Source organism: Thamnophis elegans, chromosome 13, assembly GCF_009769535.1.
Source record: "Thamnophis elegans isolate rThaEle1 chromosome 13, rThaEle1.pri, whole genome shotgun sequence".
Taxonomy (NCBI): Eukaryota; Metazoa; Chordata; class Lepidosauria; order Squamata; family Colubridae; genus Thamnophis; species Thamnophis elegans.
This window is the reverse complement of record NC_045553.1, coordinates 40,578,655-40,598,436: the sequence shown is the minus strand read 5'-3', so window position 1 is coordinate 40,598,436 and position 19,782 is coordinate 40,578,655. Positions and strand designations below refer to the sequence as shown.

Genomic DNA, 19,782 nt, shown 5'->3' with positions numbered 1-19,782 from the left:
CACAGGTGACCCGCGGCGGGGCGGAGCTGCTGCTGCTGCTGCCGCTTGAGCGCCCGGGATATTTACCTGGCGGCGCCCCGCCCGCTTCTCCTGCTGGCAGGTGAGGGCCGGGAAAGAAATAGCCAATCAGAATAGAGCTTGGAAGGGGCCTTGGAGGTCTTCTAGTCCGACCTCCCTTGGAATTGAGAAGAGCCACCCATTTCTAGTATGGATACTGATTTATTTGAAATGGCAACGGTTTGCAGGGAGCAAGGCTTGTGTGTGTCTATCTGGGAGTGATCACTTGTTGGGCTTATACACTGAAATAAACTACCATGGGGTTTGGTTGTGCCTTGGTCAACTCTTGACCAGTAAATACAGATTATTTTGTTTGTTTGTTTGTCAAACATGTACAAGATAACAAATATAGGCATGAACATAAGGTTCCACCACAAAACCGCGGTAGACAAAAGCGCGGTCGACGAAAGCGCGTATGTGACGTCATCACAACCCTAACCCTAACCCTAACCCTAACCCTTACCTTTATGTGAATCGGCTTGCTGTAATTTAATTTTTATTTCAATTTTTCGATCTTTTTCGTCGCGCTGCGATGACGTCACATACGCGCTTTCGTCGACCGCGCTTTTGTGGAACGCGGTTTTGACGGGTCACGGGACAAAAACATGAACCAAGGAAGTAAATACAAATAAATGGGGACAGTAAGACGGCCGGTAGGCACGCTGGTGCGCTTATGCACGCCCCCTTTTCTGGACCCCTTAGGAATGGGGTGAGGTCCACGGTAGACAGTTCGAGGTTAAAGTTTTGGGGGTTTGAGGTTGTATCAACAGAGTCGGGTAGAGCATTCCAGGCGTTGGCCACTCTGTTGCTGAAGTCGTATTTTCTGCAATTGAGTTGGAAGCAGTTTACCTTCAGTTTGTATCTATTGTTTTCCCAGGTATTATTGGTTGAAGTTGAAGAAGTCGTTGACAGGTAAGATGTCATAGCAGACAATTTTGTGTACTAAGCTTAGGTCAAACCGTTTCTATTGTGAGCAGAGAGGAGTGGAGGACTCTTCTCGTGAAATACCTCTGGACCCGTTCAATTGTATTAATGTCCGATATACAGCGTGGGTTCCAGGCAGACGAGCTGTATTGGAGGATTGGTCTGGCAAAGGTTTTGTATGCCCTAGTTAGTAGTACAGTGTTACCGGAGAAGAAGCTTCGCTTTATGCCTGGGCACATTGTGGGAATCTAGCCAAGTGTAGTTTACTTAGTAAATTGGTGAGTGAGATCTCTGTTATTATTGGAGTAGGCTAATGCAATGTGCTTCCAAAGGGAACTGATAGGAAAATACATGACTGGAGAAAACATAGGTGGTTTTAAGCACTGGCCAGTCTTAGTAGAGCAAACATTTGCAACCTTGAACTTTGATTCCGAGAGGGAATATTTTGGATGGGCAGGAAAACCGGTGTTCTTTCTGAAATGAATGGTTTCCAGAATTGAAGGTATCCATTCAACCGTGTGTGTGTGTGTGTGTGTGTGTGTGTGTGTTTTGAGAATTTGAGTTGTAATCCTAGCATTTCTGTGAGGGGCAGCCAACTCTGCTGTGGCCCTCTTGAGCAAATACTCTTAGGATTAAAAGCCCAGAGCAATGAAGTAAAATAGCCAGTAATGAAAAAAAATATTCAGATAGGCAATGCTGAAAAATTTCTGTGAAATCACAAAGATGCCCAGAAAACAAACTAAGATAGGTAGTTAGGTAGGTATAAAGACAGACAGACAATTTCACATTGCTGAAATTCACTGCAGATTTAGTTTAAAAAGTACCTAGACTATGGGGAGAAATAGTGTGTGAATGAATGAAGTACCTGAATGAACGGCAAGATATATTAAATATATGAGGAATAACCTCAGCATCAAGAGGCAGAATTAATGGAAAAGTTAGTTACAGCAGAGGATTGTGTTTCCTATTTACAGGATCACTGACTGGTGTATTTACTGCAAGCTGTTTAGTACATCTGTCAGGGTGTCTTACACTGTCTTTAGATCATCCCAAGTATTCATTACACAAGAACATGTTGCTACCTGGAGGGTTTAAAATCCAGTGAGAAAAATATCCAGCCAAGAAGGAAATGCTGGTTGATGAGCAGAAGAGCGAGCCAGTCAACCAGACAAAAAAACAGTGGCCTACAAAAGCTTGAAAAGGAGAAACTAAGTTGACCCTCATGGCTATCGGGGCAGAACTTGAATTAATGCGAATTAGAACATTGCTGGGAGGGGCCTCAGAGATCTTCTAGTCCAGCCCACTGCTCAAGCAGGAGATCCTATACCTCTTCTGAATCTCAAGCAAGAAAAATCCCAACTTCTGCAAATTGGTTTACCTTTTGTGAACCTTAAGATACCCTGATGTTCTATATAGGTGTTCTGACCTAGGCTTCCCGATACAGTAAAAAGCACGTGCTTAGTCCCCAAAACCCTCTTTTTATTTCAAAGGCTGTGAATGATGTTCATTCACAGCCCATAATGAGTCCCAAATAGTTGTAAAGAGTCCTACAGTAGGCTGCCACAGTCCTTCGGGATAAGGCTGATAAGCACCCACCTTTATCTTCCTTGAAACGCTGTCAAAGACTTAACTGGCAATTAACTTGGCAAAGCTTCACGGAGCAAAAAGTCAAAACGGAGCTTCAGAAGGTAAACTGACCAGCATGAACCAAGTTGCTTCCTGCAAAGACTCACGTGTCTTTGCTCCTCCTTTATGTCCTACGAGAGGGGCCAATCACCTCCAAGGCTTACTTCCGAGTCGTCCCTTCTGTCTTAACTGTTCTTGCTTTCTGGCATCTGCGCATGCGCACACTGGGGACAAGGGGAGCCTATTCCTCTGCCTCGCTGCTGTCTGACTCTGGAGGCTCCGGAGGCAGCACAGATGGCCCTGGCCCTCTCTCTGCCTCCGACGCAGAGCCCTTGTCCGAGCCTTTCCCAGACTTCAGGACTGGCCCATGTTCCTCCCCAACCTCCCCACTGTCCGATTCTGCTGCCAGCTCCGCAGGTCACTGGCAGACCACAACAATAGGATGTATGCAGACAGCGGAATTAGATGGTCCGTTAAAGGAGGATAAATGTCTGCTCGCCCTTTATTCCAAAGTCTGTGCATTCTTCCAGCGTTTATGAGGGATCTTTATGCTTTGAAAATTCTTTTAAAGAAGTGCTTTGGCTCCTGTGTGAACGCAGCACCTGTCAGTTGCCCGTTAAACAATGCATACACATCTTTTCGTACTTCAGGGCAAGGATGCTTTTAAGAGCTGCCTCAAGCAAATTATGCTAATGATTGATTCACGAAAACAATGGCATCTTTTTTTTTCCCTCCTGGGTCTTGCAGACATGTGATTGAAGCTAAGCAGGCTCACCAGAACTGCTCTGGGCTCCTATAAGATCCAAAATACTTATTTCTGAATTATGTACATTTTACTATATTGTTTGAATAAACATACAGAAAATGGCAGGTGTCTGCCAAATTCTACAATTCTCATTACTAGTTTTCAAATAAAGTGCCATGTATCGTTCGTTATGTTTCCCCAACTTTTTTGATTTTTGCACCCCAAAGTAGATGCTAGATTTGAATTCCCACTTTCTGGTAATAAAGTACAATGAACTTGATTAACATCTGATTTTAATGTCAGATGACATCGTAATAGCCTAGCAACTCTGACTTTAAAAAAAAAAACCAAGGCCATGCAAAACTGTGGACATGGTATGCAATAACTATTGTGGTTCATAGACGTGGCATTTTTCTTTTAGCAAAAATACAGACAAAATAAGATATTCCTTTTCTGCACTCTGTATCACTTTTGAAAAGTGATAGCTGACAATAGAACAAAACAGTTCAGGTAATATAGCTGAGCTCATGCCAAGAGTTCGTTCGTAACGTTTTGTAATCTTTATTCAAAAAGCAATAAAAATCAACAGTTAGGCTCAATCTCCACTAAAGTGAGCGAGTTAAGTGGTCACCAAGCTCTGCGGTGAGGTTGGCTTCACCTGTGATTTCGAGAAGCGATTTTTCCTGTCCCATTAAGGCCACCAACATTTTTCAAAATGGGGTTAAGAGGGAACAAAAGAATTTAACTCTTGGCTTTGTTCACAACTAGCTCATCTTCTTATGAGATTTTCTTGTGCAATCTGCTGCGGGCGAGAGAAACATTTGCACACAGAAAGAAGGACCATCCCACCCAAAGTGGTCTCAGATCTCAAAACAACAATCATAAACGTACACAGAACAGACAAAAAACATTGGGAACAAACAATAAAAATCCGGATTGCAGAAAGTCCAATCCAGTGTCCGCTACTTCCAACACTCCCTTTCTTCTTCTTGTCTTATTTGGAATCCCTTGTGGAAACATATACTCCCACCATCACAAGCCAAGAGACTCCCCATCACTCAAAACTCAATGTGGACATCACTAGCACGCTACGCTAGCTGGGCTTGTATTGGTGGGTCTGCCTATTCAGAACCCAAGGGACCACCGGAGATGCTTCTAGTTACATTGGGAACCAACCTGCACCTCGCCAAGTCCGACCTGAGCAAGACGTGGCTCGGGTGAAAATGGCGCGAGAGAACTAGAGATTTAGTTGTAATTCTGCTGACACTTTCACGGCTGATCCTGGGTCTGTTTTGGAGATGGGGCTGCTGTGACAACTACAGTGGACACTGCTTTTGTAGCGCCGGAGACTGTTCCCGACTGGAGATGGGAAGCTGGGACAGTCTGAATCCGCACCTGTACAGAACGGGACAATGAGATTAGAAATCTCCCCCACACTGCAGAAAATATCAATACTAGCAAATAGCAATAGCACTTAGCACTTATATACCACTTTACAGTGCTTACAGCCCTCTCTAAGCGGTTTACAGAGTCAGCCTCTTTTCCCCCAACAATTTGGGTCCTCATTTTACCCACCTCGGAAGGATGGAAAGCTGAGTCAACCTTGAGTCTGGTGAGATTCGAACTGCCAAATTACAGGCAGCAGAAGTAGCCTGCAGTACAGCATTCTAACCACTATGTCACTATGGCTCATGGTGCTAGGGGGGAAAGTCTGTCGTTTAAACCAAATTTCTAAGCTTGCCTCACCCGTGCCCCTCAAATCCTCAACCTCTGACCGAATCATTCTCTAAGTGCACAAATAAATAAATCACACCCCAAAACTAATTGCAACCGTCAAGGCGATGGTGATATTTCAAAGCCAAGCCGTGTAGACACTGAATGGGGTTCCTTACCTGGGCCGCCTGTCCTTGTTGCTGCAGCTGTTGCAACTGCTGGGCAGTCAGGAAGCTCACGGGTTTGTTCCCAGCAATCAGTTTGGTTCCAGCTGGCATCGTGGTAAGGATGATATTCCGCCCCAACCCGCTAATGCTGTGGAAAGCAAGCCATCCAGAAGTCAGGGGGAGATTGGAAGCATTAAGGGACAGACTCTTTTGCCCGAGGCTGGGCTTTTTTGCATTAGTTACTGCAGCCTCCAGGTTCCCAACAGTTTACAAGAACGCCAGCAAGGATTCAATGTCACAGGGATGTCTCCCAAAGCCTTGCCTAGTGAAAGCTGTTTTCTTTTAATATCAAACTAGTATCATCTCTAGCAGGGAAGGAATTGATGTTCACCTGCTTTACGAAGAAACATCATTTCCCCTCTAGTAGTGCCTCTACTTTAAAGTCTGTGTTTCCAGGATCTCAGTTGAATTCTGCACATTTCACTATGAGGCGATTTGGTATAGGGGCAGTGATGGCTAAGCTTTTGGTCGTGGTGTGCCGAAAGCGTGCATGTGCATGCTCACACCTGTAATGCAAGGCATGTGCAACGCCTCCCGTTCGCCCCAGCCCCCTGCACATGCATGCACAGCACACACACCCCTTCAGTGGCCTGTTTTGGGCCTAGCAGGCCTCTCTGAAGCCTCCTGGAACCAAAAATAGATTGCGGTGGAGGGGGGAGGCACTGCCCCCACCCCGTGCTCCCCCCTGCACCCTGTACATGTGCACATGATCCCCCCCCCACCCTCCAAGCATGTGCACGCATCTCCTGCATGCGTCCTGCCCCCCTGCGACCTGAAAATCAAGTGGCTGGCAGGAGCTGCACACTCATGCGTGATGGAGCCGAGTTGGGGCGACGGGTCGTCTGCCCTCAGAGAGGGCTCCACATGCCACCTGTGGCACACGTGGCATAGGTTCACCATGACAGGTATAGGGGTTAAGCATCCAGGCTAAAAATCAGGAAAGGCATGAAAGCTGGCTGGGTGACCTTGGGCCAATCATTCTTAGCCCACAGCTCAAGTGGCAGCTGGTGAATCAATTCCTGCCACAGACAACAGATCAACGTTTAGCTGATCCCGAAACATGAACCTTGCATCATCTGTGGGAAAAATGCTAGGGGGGGGGGGAAGAATAATTCTGCACAGCTCATTGCAAAGGGAACTGTTTTATGGGGAGACACGGTTGCCATAGAGCTGAAGGGATGGACAGGAAATCCTCCTCCTGCTTTAAAAAACTGGTGAAAAAACAACAAATAGAGTCGTTAGTTTTTCAATCTGAAAATGTTACGTTCTGCGGAGCCGAGGATTACATTGCAATAGCTACAGAAGCAGGTTAGGATTTGAACAATTTAGGGGAGGCAGGGGGAAATGGTGATAGCCAAATAAAGAAAGACACTATGCAACATTCAATATCATTCAGGTGGTGGTGTTTTTTTTAAAAAGCACCAAACTGGACACTACTTAACCTCTTCTGCAGGCTGAGATTTTGTTTTATGTTTTCAGCGGCTAAAAGAATTAGGGCCTTTTAGAACTTTCAATCCTCTTGTTGGCTTTCCGGCGGTCTAATTACAGCCCTAAGGAATTCATTACGGAACGATTCCCAATTCCTCCTGCATTACTCACTTGGCCCCGAGGTTGCCTTTGATGATGGGCGCAGTCACAACATTCTTGCCCTTCACAGGCTGGCTGATGACCGAGAGGGGCACGGTGATTCGGGTAGGCAATTTCCCCTGGGCAAATAAATAATATGCAGAAATCATTTGTTAGCCTTTCTTCTGCCCTATAGATATCCAAATGTCCAGAGAGAGTCTCAGTCATTTAGGTCACGGTGGTCACAAAGATGGTTTTTCGAGAACCAACTGGACTTTCTCTTTGAAGATGTTTCGCTTCTCATCCAAGAAGCTTCTTCGGCTCTTCAGAAGCTTCTTGGATGAGAAGCGAAACGTCATTACCAACATAAATTTGATAACGGCAGCTAGATTAGTGATGGCTAAATATTGGGGATGAAATTGGGATATTCAAAGAAATGAGTGGCATAATGAAATTTGGAGTATGGCAACAAAACGATAAATTAACAACAGGAAATAAATTTTAAAAAGGGGTGATCAAAGCAAATAATTATAATGAAATATGGGGGATATTTTATAAACTCAGTGTGGGTGGAAGGCAAAGGGAATAAACTACTCAAGTATATATGTTGTTTTAGTGGGGGATAAGGGCACAATTAGACACAATTATTATATATCTTTTAGTTGTTATAGACAATAAGGGACGGGGGAAAGGGTCTCCAGGGGGTGGGGGTACATTGTAATATTTGTTTTTTTCCCTTTTCCTTTCCTTTTTTGTACTTAGATGTATATGTACTATGTTTGTATTATTTGTATTTTTAAAAATGTTAAAAAAAAACAACCCAAAACATCACAATACATATACCATATTTTTCAAAGTATAAGATGCACCAAAGTTTTTAAGAGGCAAATAAAAAAAAAAACAGACTGTTTTTTTTGTGAAAACAGCCCCCCCCCCTCCCCAAAGGCATGAATAGCCTTTAGGGAGCTTGCAGAGTGCTCCTGGGGGAATGGTGGGGGGGCAACAACAAGCCAAAAAAGGCCCGTTTTTCGTGAAAATGGGCCTGCTTTTCATAAAAATAGGGCATGGATAGTCTTTAGGAAACTTATAGTGCTCCTGGAGGCTGGGGGTAAAATTGAGCAAAAAATGGGCCGTTTTTTGCTCATTTCTGCCCTCCCCAGTCCCCAGCAGCTCCCTGAAAGCCTTCTACAGGCTCTGCATGGCCATTTTGGTGAAGGGGGGGGGGGGGGGAGAGGCAAAAAATGCTGTATTCAGTGTATAAGATGCACCCAGCCTCTTTTTTCAGCCTCTTTTTTTTGGGGGGGAAAGGTGCGTCTTATACTCCGAAAAATACGGTAATCCTTCCACGCGGTACTTGTAAACAATTCTTAATGACGGAAGAAACCAGAATAGCAACAAAGCAAATTATCTCCAATGCCGAGACTTTCCCCGTCTCAGGGACTCCCTGGAAAATCAACGTTACTTACTGGCTGGGAGGTGGAAACCACTGTGGTGCTGACAGGAATCTGTCGCACAGTGGAGGTTCCTGGTCCTATGGATATGGGTGTTCCCGCCGCTGACACCACGGCGACGGCCTTGGAGACAGAAGCCGTCATGGTGGGCAGGGAAACCGCGGAGGTATGGCCGGTCCCAGGGATGCTGACGGAAGAAGAAGAGGCCATATGCTTGGCATGAGTGGCTACTGTAATTGTCTGGCCAGGTTTGGGTGGCATCACTCCCATGCCCTGTACAATCCTTATGGTGGCCGCTGGCTTGGCTTCAGAGGACGCTATCGTGGTTATGGCCTTGCCCTTGTGGTCCGCCACGGACATGCCCAAAGCAGGCATCAGTCGGAAAGCAGAACCGGCAGACTCCACTGTTTTCAACTCTGGCGTCACTTTGACTACTGTTGGTCCAGCAGGACCAGGTGAAGCGGAGGTGTTGGGTGTGCTGGTCTTGGCCGGAGAGTCCGAGGATTGGATGGGGCTTGACGTCACGCGCAGAGTGGCGCAGATGCCCTTTCCTGCAGGGTTGCTTCCAGTGGCGGCGGCTGTGCTGAAGAGGTCTTGAGTGAGTTTGACAGTAGTGACTTGAGACTTGGCCAAGGTGGCCATCATGTCCGGAGTGATGCGGAGGACTGTCTGCCCCTTGGCATCTGTGGTGATGGAGGACGGAGGAAGACGCAGGACATCCTTGCCTTGAATACGGAAGTTGGATGTGGTAAGTGGGAGGCTGCTCCCAGTCTGGCTCTTCATGCCTAGCTGTCCGGTAATAGCCACCTGCAAAGCAAAACAGGCATCAATCTGTTTTAAAAAACACTGGTGGGAGTGTGTGTAGCCATGTTGGTTATATTGTGTGCCAACTAAACAGGGCTGGTAAGCCAAAAGTGATATGGAAAGTGCCTTTCAGTTATTAAAACCTTGAGCTCTTTAAAAACCAGGCAAATTAATGGGCAATGGGACTACCCCTCCAAGGCTGAGTAGCAGGGGTGAAATGCTACCGGTTCGGACCGGTTCGCCTGAACCAGTAGTAAAAAAATGTTACCAGTTGGGGTGAACCGGTATTTCCAAAGATCAACTGTGACGTGTGATTTATATTAGCTAGAATCGTCGGATTTCCCGCTTTCTAGCTAATCTAAATTGCGTAGCACAGCGGATTCCCTCCCCCCACCCGCTGTTCTACTTACCTTTGCAGGTACGCTCGGTAGCAGGCTCCACCCACCCGCCCGAACATCATCACATCCCCTTTTTTACGCTCTGCGCATGCGCGGAAGGTCATACACATGCGCAGAGGTGGCCGCTCACATTTGCGAACCAGTAGCGAAGGTAAGTTAATTTCACCCCTGCCGAGTAGCCTCCTGGGATCTATTTCCTAGTTTATAACACAGCTGCCAGAAGCCTGAATTTCCTCTTCCATTTTACCATCTCCTTTCTTTTGAGCCATGACTGTGAGAATGACATGGAGTTATGCGCTTTTATTTGAATAAATTTAAGAGCGTAATAAATCAGGAGCGGCTGGTGAATTTCCTGGGGGGTAACATAGTTAGCAGTACGTTACCTGCGGCAATTCCTTAGCAGAGTGAGATCCTCACCTGTTTAATGATATTTTGGCCAGCAACGTTCTGGAGGACAGTGGTGGATGAGGAAGAAGATGATAAAGAGGCAGAGGAAGACAACGGAGTGGTGGAAGGGTTGGCCACTGCACTGTTCGGAGAACTATTTGCTGGCTTGGGGACAGGTGTAGGCGTTGCAATCCCTGTTCCAGTGACATTGGCTGCTCCAGTTACAGCAACCGTTGTCCTCTGGACTTGGACTGGGCTGGTCTGAGCTTTCACTGGAACAGTCATGACAGCCTGAGGGGGAGAGAAATCATAATCATAACAATTGCATAGCACCTAAATGCCTTTCTGTTTTGGATTGCTCCACGTGAGCAAAAAGTTCAAGGTAGCTCTTACCCCAAATCACTTTTTGAAATACAGAAATATGGACATTCTTGTGAGGACTCCTTTCTAACCCAATATACACTTGGACTGTAGGAAAGCATTTGCTTTCAGGGGGAGCCTGAAACTCCCAGAGAGCATGTCTGTTCTGACCTAGGCTTCCCTCAAAAGGACGCGGCGGAGTCCCGATCTCGACAAAACCCCTTTTATTAAATGAATGTGAATTCCTCTCCTTCACCTTCAGCAAAGGCCTGGCAAACAATCTTTCAAAGGAATATTTATGACTACAGACCTTATCTATCTTGGAAAGCTGCCATGTAAATATTTTCCACATGAGGTGCTGTGCAAGGAAAGGCTGGGCACAGAGTCTCTGAGATTCACAGAGAGATCTTCACACTCCTGAAATGAATCTAACAACCAAACAAACAAATTGTTTCCTGCAAAAGCCCACTCCCCTTTCGCTCCTCTTTTATTTCCTATGGGAGAGGACAATCACCTTCCACCTGTGACTTTACTCCCAAGTCGACCCTGATTTCTGAGGGTTTTTTTCTTCTGGCGGCGCTGCGCATGCACACATTGGGAACAGGCTCCAGCTGTTCCTCTGCCTCACTGCTGTTTGGCTCCGTAGGCACCCTCTCACTGCCAGATGGCCTTGGCCCCATCTCTGCCTCTGATAGAGAGCCCTCGTCCGAGCCTTCCTCAGACTCCAGGACTGGCCCATGCTCCTCCCCAACCTCCTCACTGTCTGACTCTGCTGCCAGGTCATGAGTATCAACAGAAAGCAGAGGCCATATTGGTCAGAATGGCTTCAGAACAGCACAGAGTGTGGTGGCAGCCATTTGAACTGCATGTGCATAGCGGTGTAGAAAGCAAAGGGAAGACTACTACATTATATATTTCCCAGGAAAATCATGGTAATGGCAGCAAAACCTAACAATGGCCCCGAATAAGGGCACCCCTTAAATGGGGCAGAATCTCTTGGTCTGCTAGAAGCATGATAAACCTAAAACTACAATTTGGAATGTGGAATCTGAGCAGCTTATATGAATCTGGGAAAACACATAACATTAACCAAGAAATGTCCAAATACAATAGGATCGCAAACATCTGATGACAGATCTGGCACAAGAAGAAGATGCACTTGGAACAATTCTCCTGTTCCATGACTTATTTGAGGAAACAAGTAGCACATCTAAGAAATGACTGGAGTCCATGACTCACTTCCTTCATTTTTTCCCCCCAGTTCAGCTAACGTAACTGAATTCAGACAGATCGACCCACATACACTCAGTTTTCTTTTTTTAGCAACACAAATGATGCAGCACAGACAACACAAACTGCTCACATTCTGTAAAGGAAGTTGTTCCTCATCGCTGTTCTTCTGCTTTGGGGAATCTATTGGCTGGTAACGACATTTAACTTGTTCAGAGGCTGAAGATCTGTCTCCCATCTTCCCCCATGTATGATTCTGGACCAGTATTTCTGAACCTTAGCAACTTTTAAGATGTGTGGATTTCAATTCCCAGAATTCTCCAGCCAGTCTTATTGGCTGGCTGGGGAAGTCTAAGAATTGAAGGGTGGTGGTTGTTGTTAGTTTCGAAGCCGTGTCCGACCCATCACGACCCCATGGACAATGCTCCTCCAAGACTTCCTCTCCTGTATCATCCTTTGGAATCCATTTAAGCTCACGCTGACTGCTTCAGTGACTCCATCCAGCCACCTCATTCTCTGTCATCCCCTTCTTCTTTTGCCCTCCCTCTTTCCCAGCATGAGGCTCTTCTCCAGGGAGTCCTTTCTTCTCATTAAGTGGCCAAACTATTTGAGTTTCCTCTTCAGTATCTGGCCTTCTAAAGAGCAGTCAGGGTTGATCTCCTCTAGCACTGACCGATTGGATCACCTTGCAGTCCAAGGGACTCGCAGGAGTCTTCTCCAGCACCAGAGTTCAAAGGCCTGCATTCTTTGGCGCTCATCCTTCCTTATGGTCCAACTTTCACAGCCATCCATTGCAACTGGGAAAATCAAACAATTGAAGGGTACACATCTTAAAATTGCCAGGGTTGAGAATCACTGGCCTGGATGTTCAAAAACCCCAAGGTTTAAGAATGAGTTCCATTTCTCTACCAAAGGGAGTGGAAAGAGAAGTCTATCCATGAAAAACATTAAAAAAAATGAAATGGGATTTTTTCCAACAAAAGTTAAGGACTCTTCTGTCTCCAGACAATTTGCTAATCCCAAGCAAAAGCATTTTGCTTTTCTCAGCAAGAAAATCCAGCAAAGATGTTGTGAAAATGGAAGTCTCTTTGGTGTCATTTAACTTTTTACACAGGAAGCAACTAGACTTGTTCCACTTTTTCTGCAGGCACTAGTAAAGGGGTAGTAATTTATTTAGATACCTTAGTCCTCATGCATTGAATTATACTGTGTACAACTGCTATTCAACGATGTAAAATTAGAGGTGGATTACGTTCAGTAGTGATGGAGAGATCACCTGGAAGGAAGATTACTAACACCTGTGCTCATTTCACGCCGGTTACTCACCTGAGAGAATACTTTGCTTTGCACAGAAGTGGAAGGAACCCGGATCTGAGGGACGGATGCTAGTGATGGCTGCTGTTGTGCTACCACCTGGGCCGGCTGAGACAAAGGGGGAAGGCTAGTCTGAGCTGCAACTACTCGGACTTGAGGAAGGCCTGAGGAAGTGGTGTGGCTAGCCACCCGCGCGGTTGATAGCTGAGATCCAGGCTGAGCCTGAGCGCTCTGTGTGGTTGAGAGCAACGTCCCAAGCTGGGGCATGGTGGGAGAAGATACCAAAAGGATGCTATGCAACAATGAAACAAAACAAAACATCCTCATGAGTATACAAAAAAAAAAGAGAGAGAATGAAAGAAAGAGAAGGGGGGGGGGAGAACGTTTCTTCTAGAGCAGAGTTCCAGCTGGATCAAATGTTCAAAACACAGTGAGACACCACAGGCCCTTCTTTTCTCAACCCTCCCCCCAAAAAACAATAGTTCAAACAACAGCTTATCATTTGAAATGCTACTTCAAAGACATTTCCCCAAATTGCTTGGAAAGCCTGCCGATATTTCTACATTCTTCAAACAAACCAGACCACAACCATGTTTTCAAAACAGTCCCTATTCTTACGTCACCTGCTATGCTCTGGAGCGGGGGTGTCAAACTGGATTTCTTCGAGGGGCGGATCAGTATTGTAGTTCTCTGTGTGCCCGGGGGGGGGGGGGGGAGAAATGGAACAGACGCCTCTTGCAGCACCCTCCCAGCCAAAACAGAGCACGGGGCGGCTCCCCCTTTTCGGCCTGAATGGCCTCTTGCACCACTTTACTGGCCAAAACGGGGCATGGAGGCCCTCTGAGCCTCATTGTTGCCCTCCATGGCCTCCTGCAGCACTCTGCTGGCCAAAAATGGGCCTGTGGGGCTCTCGTGCAGCCTGTTTTCAGCCTCCTCGGCCTCCAGCACCACTTTGTTGGCCAAAAACTGGCCACCTGGAGGCCTCGTGCCATTTTTGGCCAGCAGAGTGCTGCAGGAGGCCAGGGAGGCTGAAAATGGGCCACCGGGGAGAGGGGGGAGCACACAGTCTGTTTAAGCCAGCAGAGGCACCGCAAGTCAGTCCTTTTGATATTTCCAGGCCGGCCCTGTGGTCCTTGAGTTTGACACCCCTGCTCTGGAGGAATGACTTGTAGAAGATTGTAACCAAGAAACCTGGCATCGTTGGTTATATTTTCCCTCCTTTTACCAGCTAGCGTGCTCTCTAATCCCTACCCCTGCCTTATCCTTATTCTGCCTGGAGATATTTCTAACCCGCTCCGACGTCTTATTAAGGTGTACAAGAGAATTACCTCTGGCTGGATTTTGCTGGCTCTGTTGCAACGCAAGACAAACTCTTGCTAACCACAGAGACGGGAGGGGGTGAAATAGGCATTGCTGGCAAGGGGAGTGCAGCGGGCGTCACTGGAGTTACTGGGGTTGGCGGCATGCTGGAATCGCTAACGCTCAGCTGGCTGAGCTCAGAGATGCCGGTGGTCACCCCTTTCGAAGAACTCTCCTTGGTGCTGGATTTCTACAATGTCAAGAAAGGAGCTTATTTTCTTGGAACACACAAACACACACACACACCCCACACACACTCTCTGCATTCATCTCTGACAATCTGGACAAGTTCACATAATGAAAGAAGAACACCAGATCTTCTCAAAACAGTCTGCACTTCAAGGACACAGCAAATTTAAAACCCTGTTTTAACCCCGGACAATTTTAGAAGGAATTGAGAAGACCAAGAAAGCTGCGGCTGATCATTATGGGCAGAGCTCCACTAGATGAGCAGACTCAAGCCTTTATGAGCTGCCTCTGTGCAGGTATGAGAGGAAGAACAAAAACCAAGCAGTGAAAACTTGCAGTGAAAAGGCAACAATTCCTGAAAGGAATCACAGCTTTCTATCCTCAGCCTATTATCATATGCAGAAGGTTTTTCATTGGCTGCTTTGCACATCATATTCAACTGCAACTTACCACTTTAAGAGAAGTAAGAGAGAAGTAAGATATAATCATCCTGTTTATGTCCCTACCAATCCATACACTTGAATGAACAATTTATGGCTTCCATTTTTATTGTCCACCCTTTGTCCTAAGAGTAACTCAAAAAGTCTCGCTTTTACTTTTGTTTAAATGCAACTACTTGTAACCAGGAACAATTTATGGCTTCCATTTTTATTGTCCACCCTTTGTCCTAAGAGCAACTCAAAAAGTCTCGCTTTTACTTTTGTTTAAATGCAACTACTCGTAACCAGGAACTGAGATTGATGCTACCCTGTTTCCCCAAAAATAAACCCTCCCCGAAAATATTGCAACACAGCAGCAGCCTCGAGGTGACCATGTTCGCCGCCTCCTGCATCTCAAAAATTATAAGACCTCCCCCAAAATAAGGCCAAGCGCTTATTTCAGGGGTCAAAAGAAAATAAGACTGTCTTATTTTCAGGGAAACACAGCAACGATGATGAGATGTTTTTCTATGACTTTATCTATGTGTCAAATCAAGTCTGTGAGGGAATGCGGACTCTTTGGAATTCTCTTCTCCTGCAGACTTGTCTTCCCAAAATTAGAATTGGTCCAGCACATTTGAGAATACAAACTACTTGTTTGTAGCCAGAATTAGGATATGGCCAAAGATACCTCTACCCAAGCCTTCAAGGTAGGGCAATAAGATTTTCGGAAATCTTTGCTCCAAAGCACAACTTACTGTCTTTGTAGGAGGCTTTGGCTTCTGCTGAAGAGCCTTCTTGGCCTTTGCTGCAGCTGCCTGGGCCTGATGAATCCGCTCTGGAAGGAAAGAATCAGCAGCAGTTCTCAAACAGATGCCAAGCGAGAGAGAGAGACATGCACACCTAGGCAGCCCTTTCCTTCAAAAATACACATGTGATTCCAAGAATTCCCTCCCACGGTTGACATAATTTGCCAGCCTAGAACAGGGGAGTCATACATGAAAATTGCTAAGGTTCTAAAGACACTTTCTTGCTATCCATTGAAATCATGTTCCTATAGGCGGCTTCTGTGTCTTTCACTTTAAATTTTGAATATGAGCAAGCAATGGCTATTCAAATATAACAAGAGAAAAATTGTGAGTATCCTCTCAGCAATGGCAGCATTTATAGTAAACAGGGGCAAAACATGTTAGGAAGGAAGGGAGGGGAGAGGAAAGAAGGAAGGGGAGAGGAAGGAAGGAAGGAAGGAAGGAAGGAATCCAGTTTTACACACTGTTTATACAGTATATGGGGTACCCTATATATAAATGGTTTATACATGATTTATATATGTGGTACATAAATTGACTATACAGACTGTATACTGACATCCAAATGGTCCATCTGAGGAACCAAAGACTTTTTCTAGGGTAAAGAGCAGCAGCCAGATTTTTCCCTCTTTTATTTCTATAATGCAACGAGTGTGTTCCATAAGAAGATGGATGTTTGCATCAAACTGACAGCATTACAATGAACTACAGTTAGTTCCCTCCAGCCAATACCTACCAAACTCCTCTTCACTCCTGTCTCGGTGTAGATATATCCATAGTTTGCGACCAATATCGTATTTTACACAGGGGTCTTTCTCATAGTGCAACCGATCTAAAGCACCACTCACCACAGTGTTAACCTAAGAAAAGGAGTCACCATGAAATTAAGGGGTGAAAAAGTCTTTTTGTTAATGTAGAAACCGGCTATCAGTGACTTATGGAAGTGCAGAAAAGAATGTTTTTGAGGGATGAGAAATATGCCACACAAGTAGGAACTGGATACCCAAACCATTCGAAACTAAGAGGTAAGATGGATTAAAAAAAAATCACACATAAAACTCTCTGGATATTCAGATCTGCAGAAAACACCCCTTGTTAATATCTACATTTTTTAAAAATTGATGCTTCAATTCTAAGAAAAACCAATTGCAGTAGTGTCCCTGCTTCTCTGAGGTACAATATTCAAAAATTTATAAAAGCACATTTTTGCAACTCCATTAGCTAATCTGCAGCTCTACTCACATTCTACTAAACTACAGCCTTTACAAATGGTTGCAATGTGTTGCTATTTTCAGTTGGAACACACACACACACACACACACACACACAAATACACCAACAAAAACACACATTTATGGGGATTCTGAGACGCCAGTATGGTGGCTTGAACATGTATGGCTTACCTGAGCACTGGTGACATCAGGAGCAAGGAACTGAGAGTCCTTCAGAAGCTCGCAAATTTCAGCACGAGTTCCCTCTCCATTTGGAAGACGGGCAGCTGCATCCCGAACTGAGACAGCAAGAGAAGGCCAAGCGCAATCAGGGTCCCGATAGAATCCAGGACTGAAGTGGTAACTCTCGAGCTATTCTTGTGCCATTTATTTTAAGGCCTCCCCACTTCAGCCCCACTTGGGACTTGGTTTTTCTCCTTTCCCCTAAAGGGATTTTGCAGGTGGCCCCTCCTGTTATGCAGACAATCCAGATTCCAAAAATAACCCTGTAACTGTTAGGATCAGTTATGATCTCAACTTATAGGTTCCTTCTCTACTTCTGCTTCTCTGTTCCTTCAAATGCAAATATATGACCTGTTTCCTATATAAAAGACTGAAATCTTCCTATTTGGGGGCTGAGGAGGAATTTCCCGCTTTCAAGCCGCCTAAGGTTACACACTAATGTGACGCAAGAGGATGAATCTCTTTATGTCCTTCTTCTGCTGTCTGTTATTTAGGAGCCAGTGAATCTTGACGGGCAAAATTATTTCTGGTTTATGCTTTCTACAACATAGAGCAAGGTTTGATGCCTGAAACTTTCAGTCTCCAAAAGCTACTGTGTTTTTCGGAGTATAAGGGTCACTTTTCCCCCTCTAAAAGAGGCTGAAATTTTGGGTACGCCTTAAACTCCAAATATAGACCCGCCCACTTGCCGGCCCCCACCCTTTGGTCTCCGCGCATCCTCTTCCTGGCTGCAGGATTATCACAGACAATGGCTTGCATTTCTGGGCTCCGTGCCTTGCATTTTCAGTCTCAAAATGCTCCGTTTGAGACCCATGCAAGGCTGCTGGGATCGCCAGAGCACATCGCTGCCGATTGCTGCCTCTGGACGTCGCATTTTTGGGCGGTGATTGGAGCGTTTGGAGGCTGAAAACGTAAGGTGCAGAGGCCAAAACGGCAACCAGGAACAGCTGCTGCCTTCTCTTACCTCTTCCTCGCTTCACCTGCTTTAATAATTGCAGCTCCTTGCGCCGATCACACGTGGTTTAGAACATGCCCGTTACATCCATAGGTTGTAAAGGCATCACCTGCACGACTGACCCAATTTTACAACTTTTCCATCAGTTGTTAAGCAAACCATTTGATTTTTATGGGACAGTTTTGCTGATAATTAGAAGTAAAAACCAGTTTTCAGCAAAAATGTTGTAAAATGTGGTCTTGTGATTATAGGAGGCTGCAAATGGCCGAAAAGTGTGAACTGGTTGTCAAGCACCCAAATGCGTTCATTTGATCAGGGGGAGTGGATCAAAATTTCTGAACTGGGTCCGAAGTATCCCTAGAGAGGTCCATCGTATCTGAATAGTCGCTAAGTGTCCGGTTATACGTCGAGGACTACCTGTAGGCTATATCTCTATGAAGTAGCATTACATATCTGGCTTTCCTCTGGAACTTTCTGAAAGCTATGAGACTACTCTACTCTATGTTCCTCTCGCTATCTTCTCTCTTTCCGTGCTGATTTGCTGATTTCAAAAGTCAACTTGGAATCATAATGTATTTTTTTTTATTCCATCTTTGCACAGGTAATTTCAAGATGGCTTTACAATATAGCTAAAACCAAATTCAATTCTATCCTGCTGTGTTATCACTCATTTCCTCCTACTGCAAAATTCATTCGGTCTCTATAGAACCTCTTCCCTACCCCCCACCCTCGCACGCGTGCACACCCACACACCCACACACAAAACTTACCAAGAGACAATATGGTGACGTATGCAGGTCTATCTGATCGCAATAGCGAATGTTCCCGGGGTTTGTTTAGAGAAGTTTCCTTATCAAAAACTCCTTTCACGGGGCCCACCACCGACTCAAAGCCGTGCATACAGAAGGTAAAAGCTTTGTGAGGTTGGCTGTATCGATAGCGTTCCTGCAGGGGTAAAAGGATGAAGGACATCCAAGTAAGAGATTCACAAGAGACGAAGACAGCAGAGCAATGTGGATAGATAAATAAATGTGTGTGTGTGTGTCTGCCCGCGTGCTCACGCATTCAAAATGTTGATCTCATTAATCGGAGGAAAATTGAACAGAGGCAAAGCAATAGTGTTCTTAAACTGGGGTTAATTGGGGCATATTCTGGAGATAGCGGAGCAATTTATAATTGCTTGTCTGTGACTCAAAGACTGTTTTGGACTGTTGGTACCAAGATGCTTGTTCAAAGCCACCGGTTTTATCATAGGAATAATGATGTTATTGGAGACTGGGGAAAGGGCTGAAAGCACTTAAGACCCATTGCGATGGTACTTGCCAACTGTAGCTTTTTCCATACATGTCTGAGGATGAATCCTTGCTAACCTTACCTGTTCTTGGAAAACACGTTTTTCTTCTCCAGTGCTAGGTCGGACTATGTAGTCTGTCCTTCTGAAACAGACAACAGTGTGAGACTCAATGATCAGAATGACTGCAGGTAGCCCCTCAACTTGTGACCGTCAGTTGAGCCCAGAATCACAGTTGTAAGTTGTGCAGGTTGTGAAGCAGGTCACCACACTCAATTTCACAACCTTGTTTGTGGCAGTCATTAAGTTAATCACTGTGGTTATTAAGTGAATGCTGTGACCATAATGAAATCCATTGTCCGCAATGGGTGTTTTTTGCAGGAAACTGGAAGTAAATGCCAAAAAATAATTATACGTCACAGTCATATGACCACAAGACTCGGCCATAAATGTGGAACAGTTGCTGAGTGCCCAAAATGCAATTACACGACTATTGTGGGAGGA

At 45.4% G+C, this 19,782-nt stretch overlaps 1 protein-coding gene and 1 long non-coding RNA gene across 4 annotated transcripts in view; one reads left to right on the top strand and one right to left on the bottom strand.

Annotated features, from left to right (window-relative positions):
* Positions 1-11: 11 nt before the first annotated feature.
* LOC116516677 lies at positions 12-2,468 on the top strand. The gene is made up of 3 exons (XR_004256389.1): positions 12-100; positions 935-969; positions 1,956-2,468. It is a non-coding gene; the product is annotated as an uncharacterized LOC116516677 (long non-coding RNA).
* Positions 2,469-3,877: 1,409 nt separating this feature from the next.
* NFRKB (nuclear factor related to kappaB binding protein) overlaps positions 3,878-19,782 on the bottom strand; it is a 30,713-nt gene continuing 14,808 nt past the window's right edge. For 2 of the 3 annotated variants that reach the window (XM_032229282.1, XM_032229283.1), the window contains exons 16-27: positions 19,363-19,423; positions 18,758-18,932; positions 16,982-17,088; positions 16,315-16,438; positions 15,528-15,607; positions 14,131-14,351; positions 12,815-13,094; positions 9,929-10,189; positions 8,325-9,116; positions 6,892-6,998; positions 5,245-5,380; positions 3,878-4,747 (exon numbers count right to left, since the gene is read on the bottom strand). In XM_032229282.1, the coding sequence (XP_032085173.1) occupies positions 4,622-4,747; positions 5,245-5,380; positions 6,892-6,998; positions 8,325-9,116; positions 9,929-10,189; positions 12,815-13,094; positions 14,131-14,351; positions 15,528-15,607; positions 16,315-16,438; positions 16,982-17,088; positions 18,758-18,932; positions 19,363-19,423 (2,470 nt within the window). In that variant the 3' untranslated portion in view covers positions 3,878-4,621. The remainder of the gene's footprint in view (positions 4,748-5,244; positions 5,381-6,891; positions 6,999-8,324; positions 9,117-9,928; positions 10,190-12,814; positions 13,095-14,130; positions 14,352-15,527; positions 15,608-16,314; positions 16,439-16,981; positions 17,089-18,757; positions 18,933-19,362; positions 19,424-19,782) is intronic. The other variant, XM_032229284.1, reaches the window with a different exon arrangement.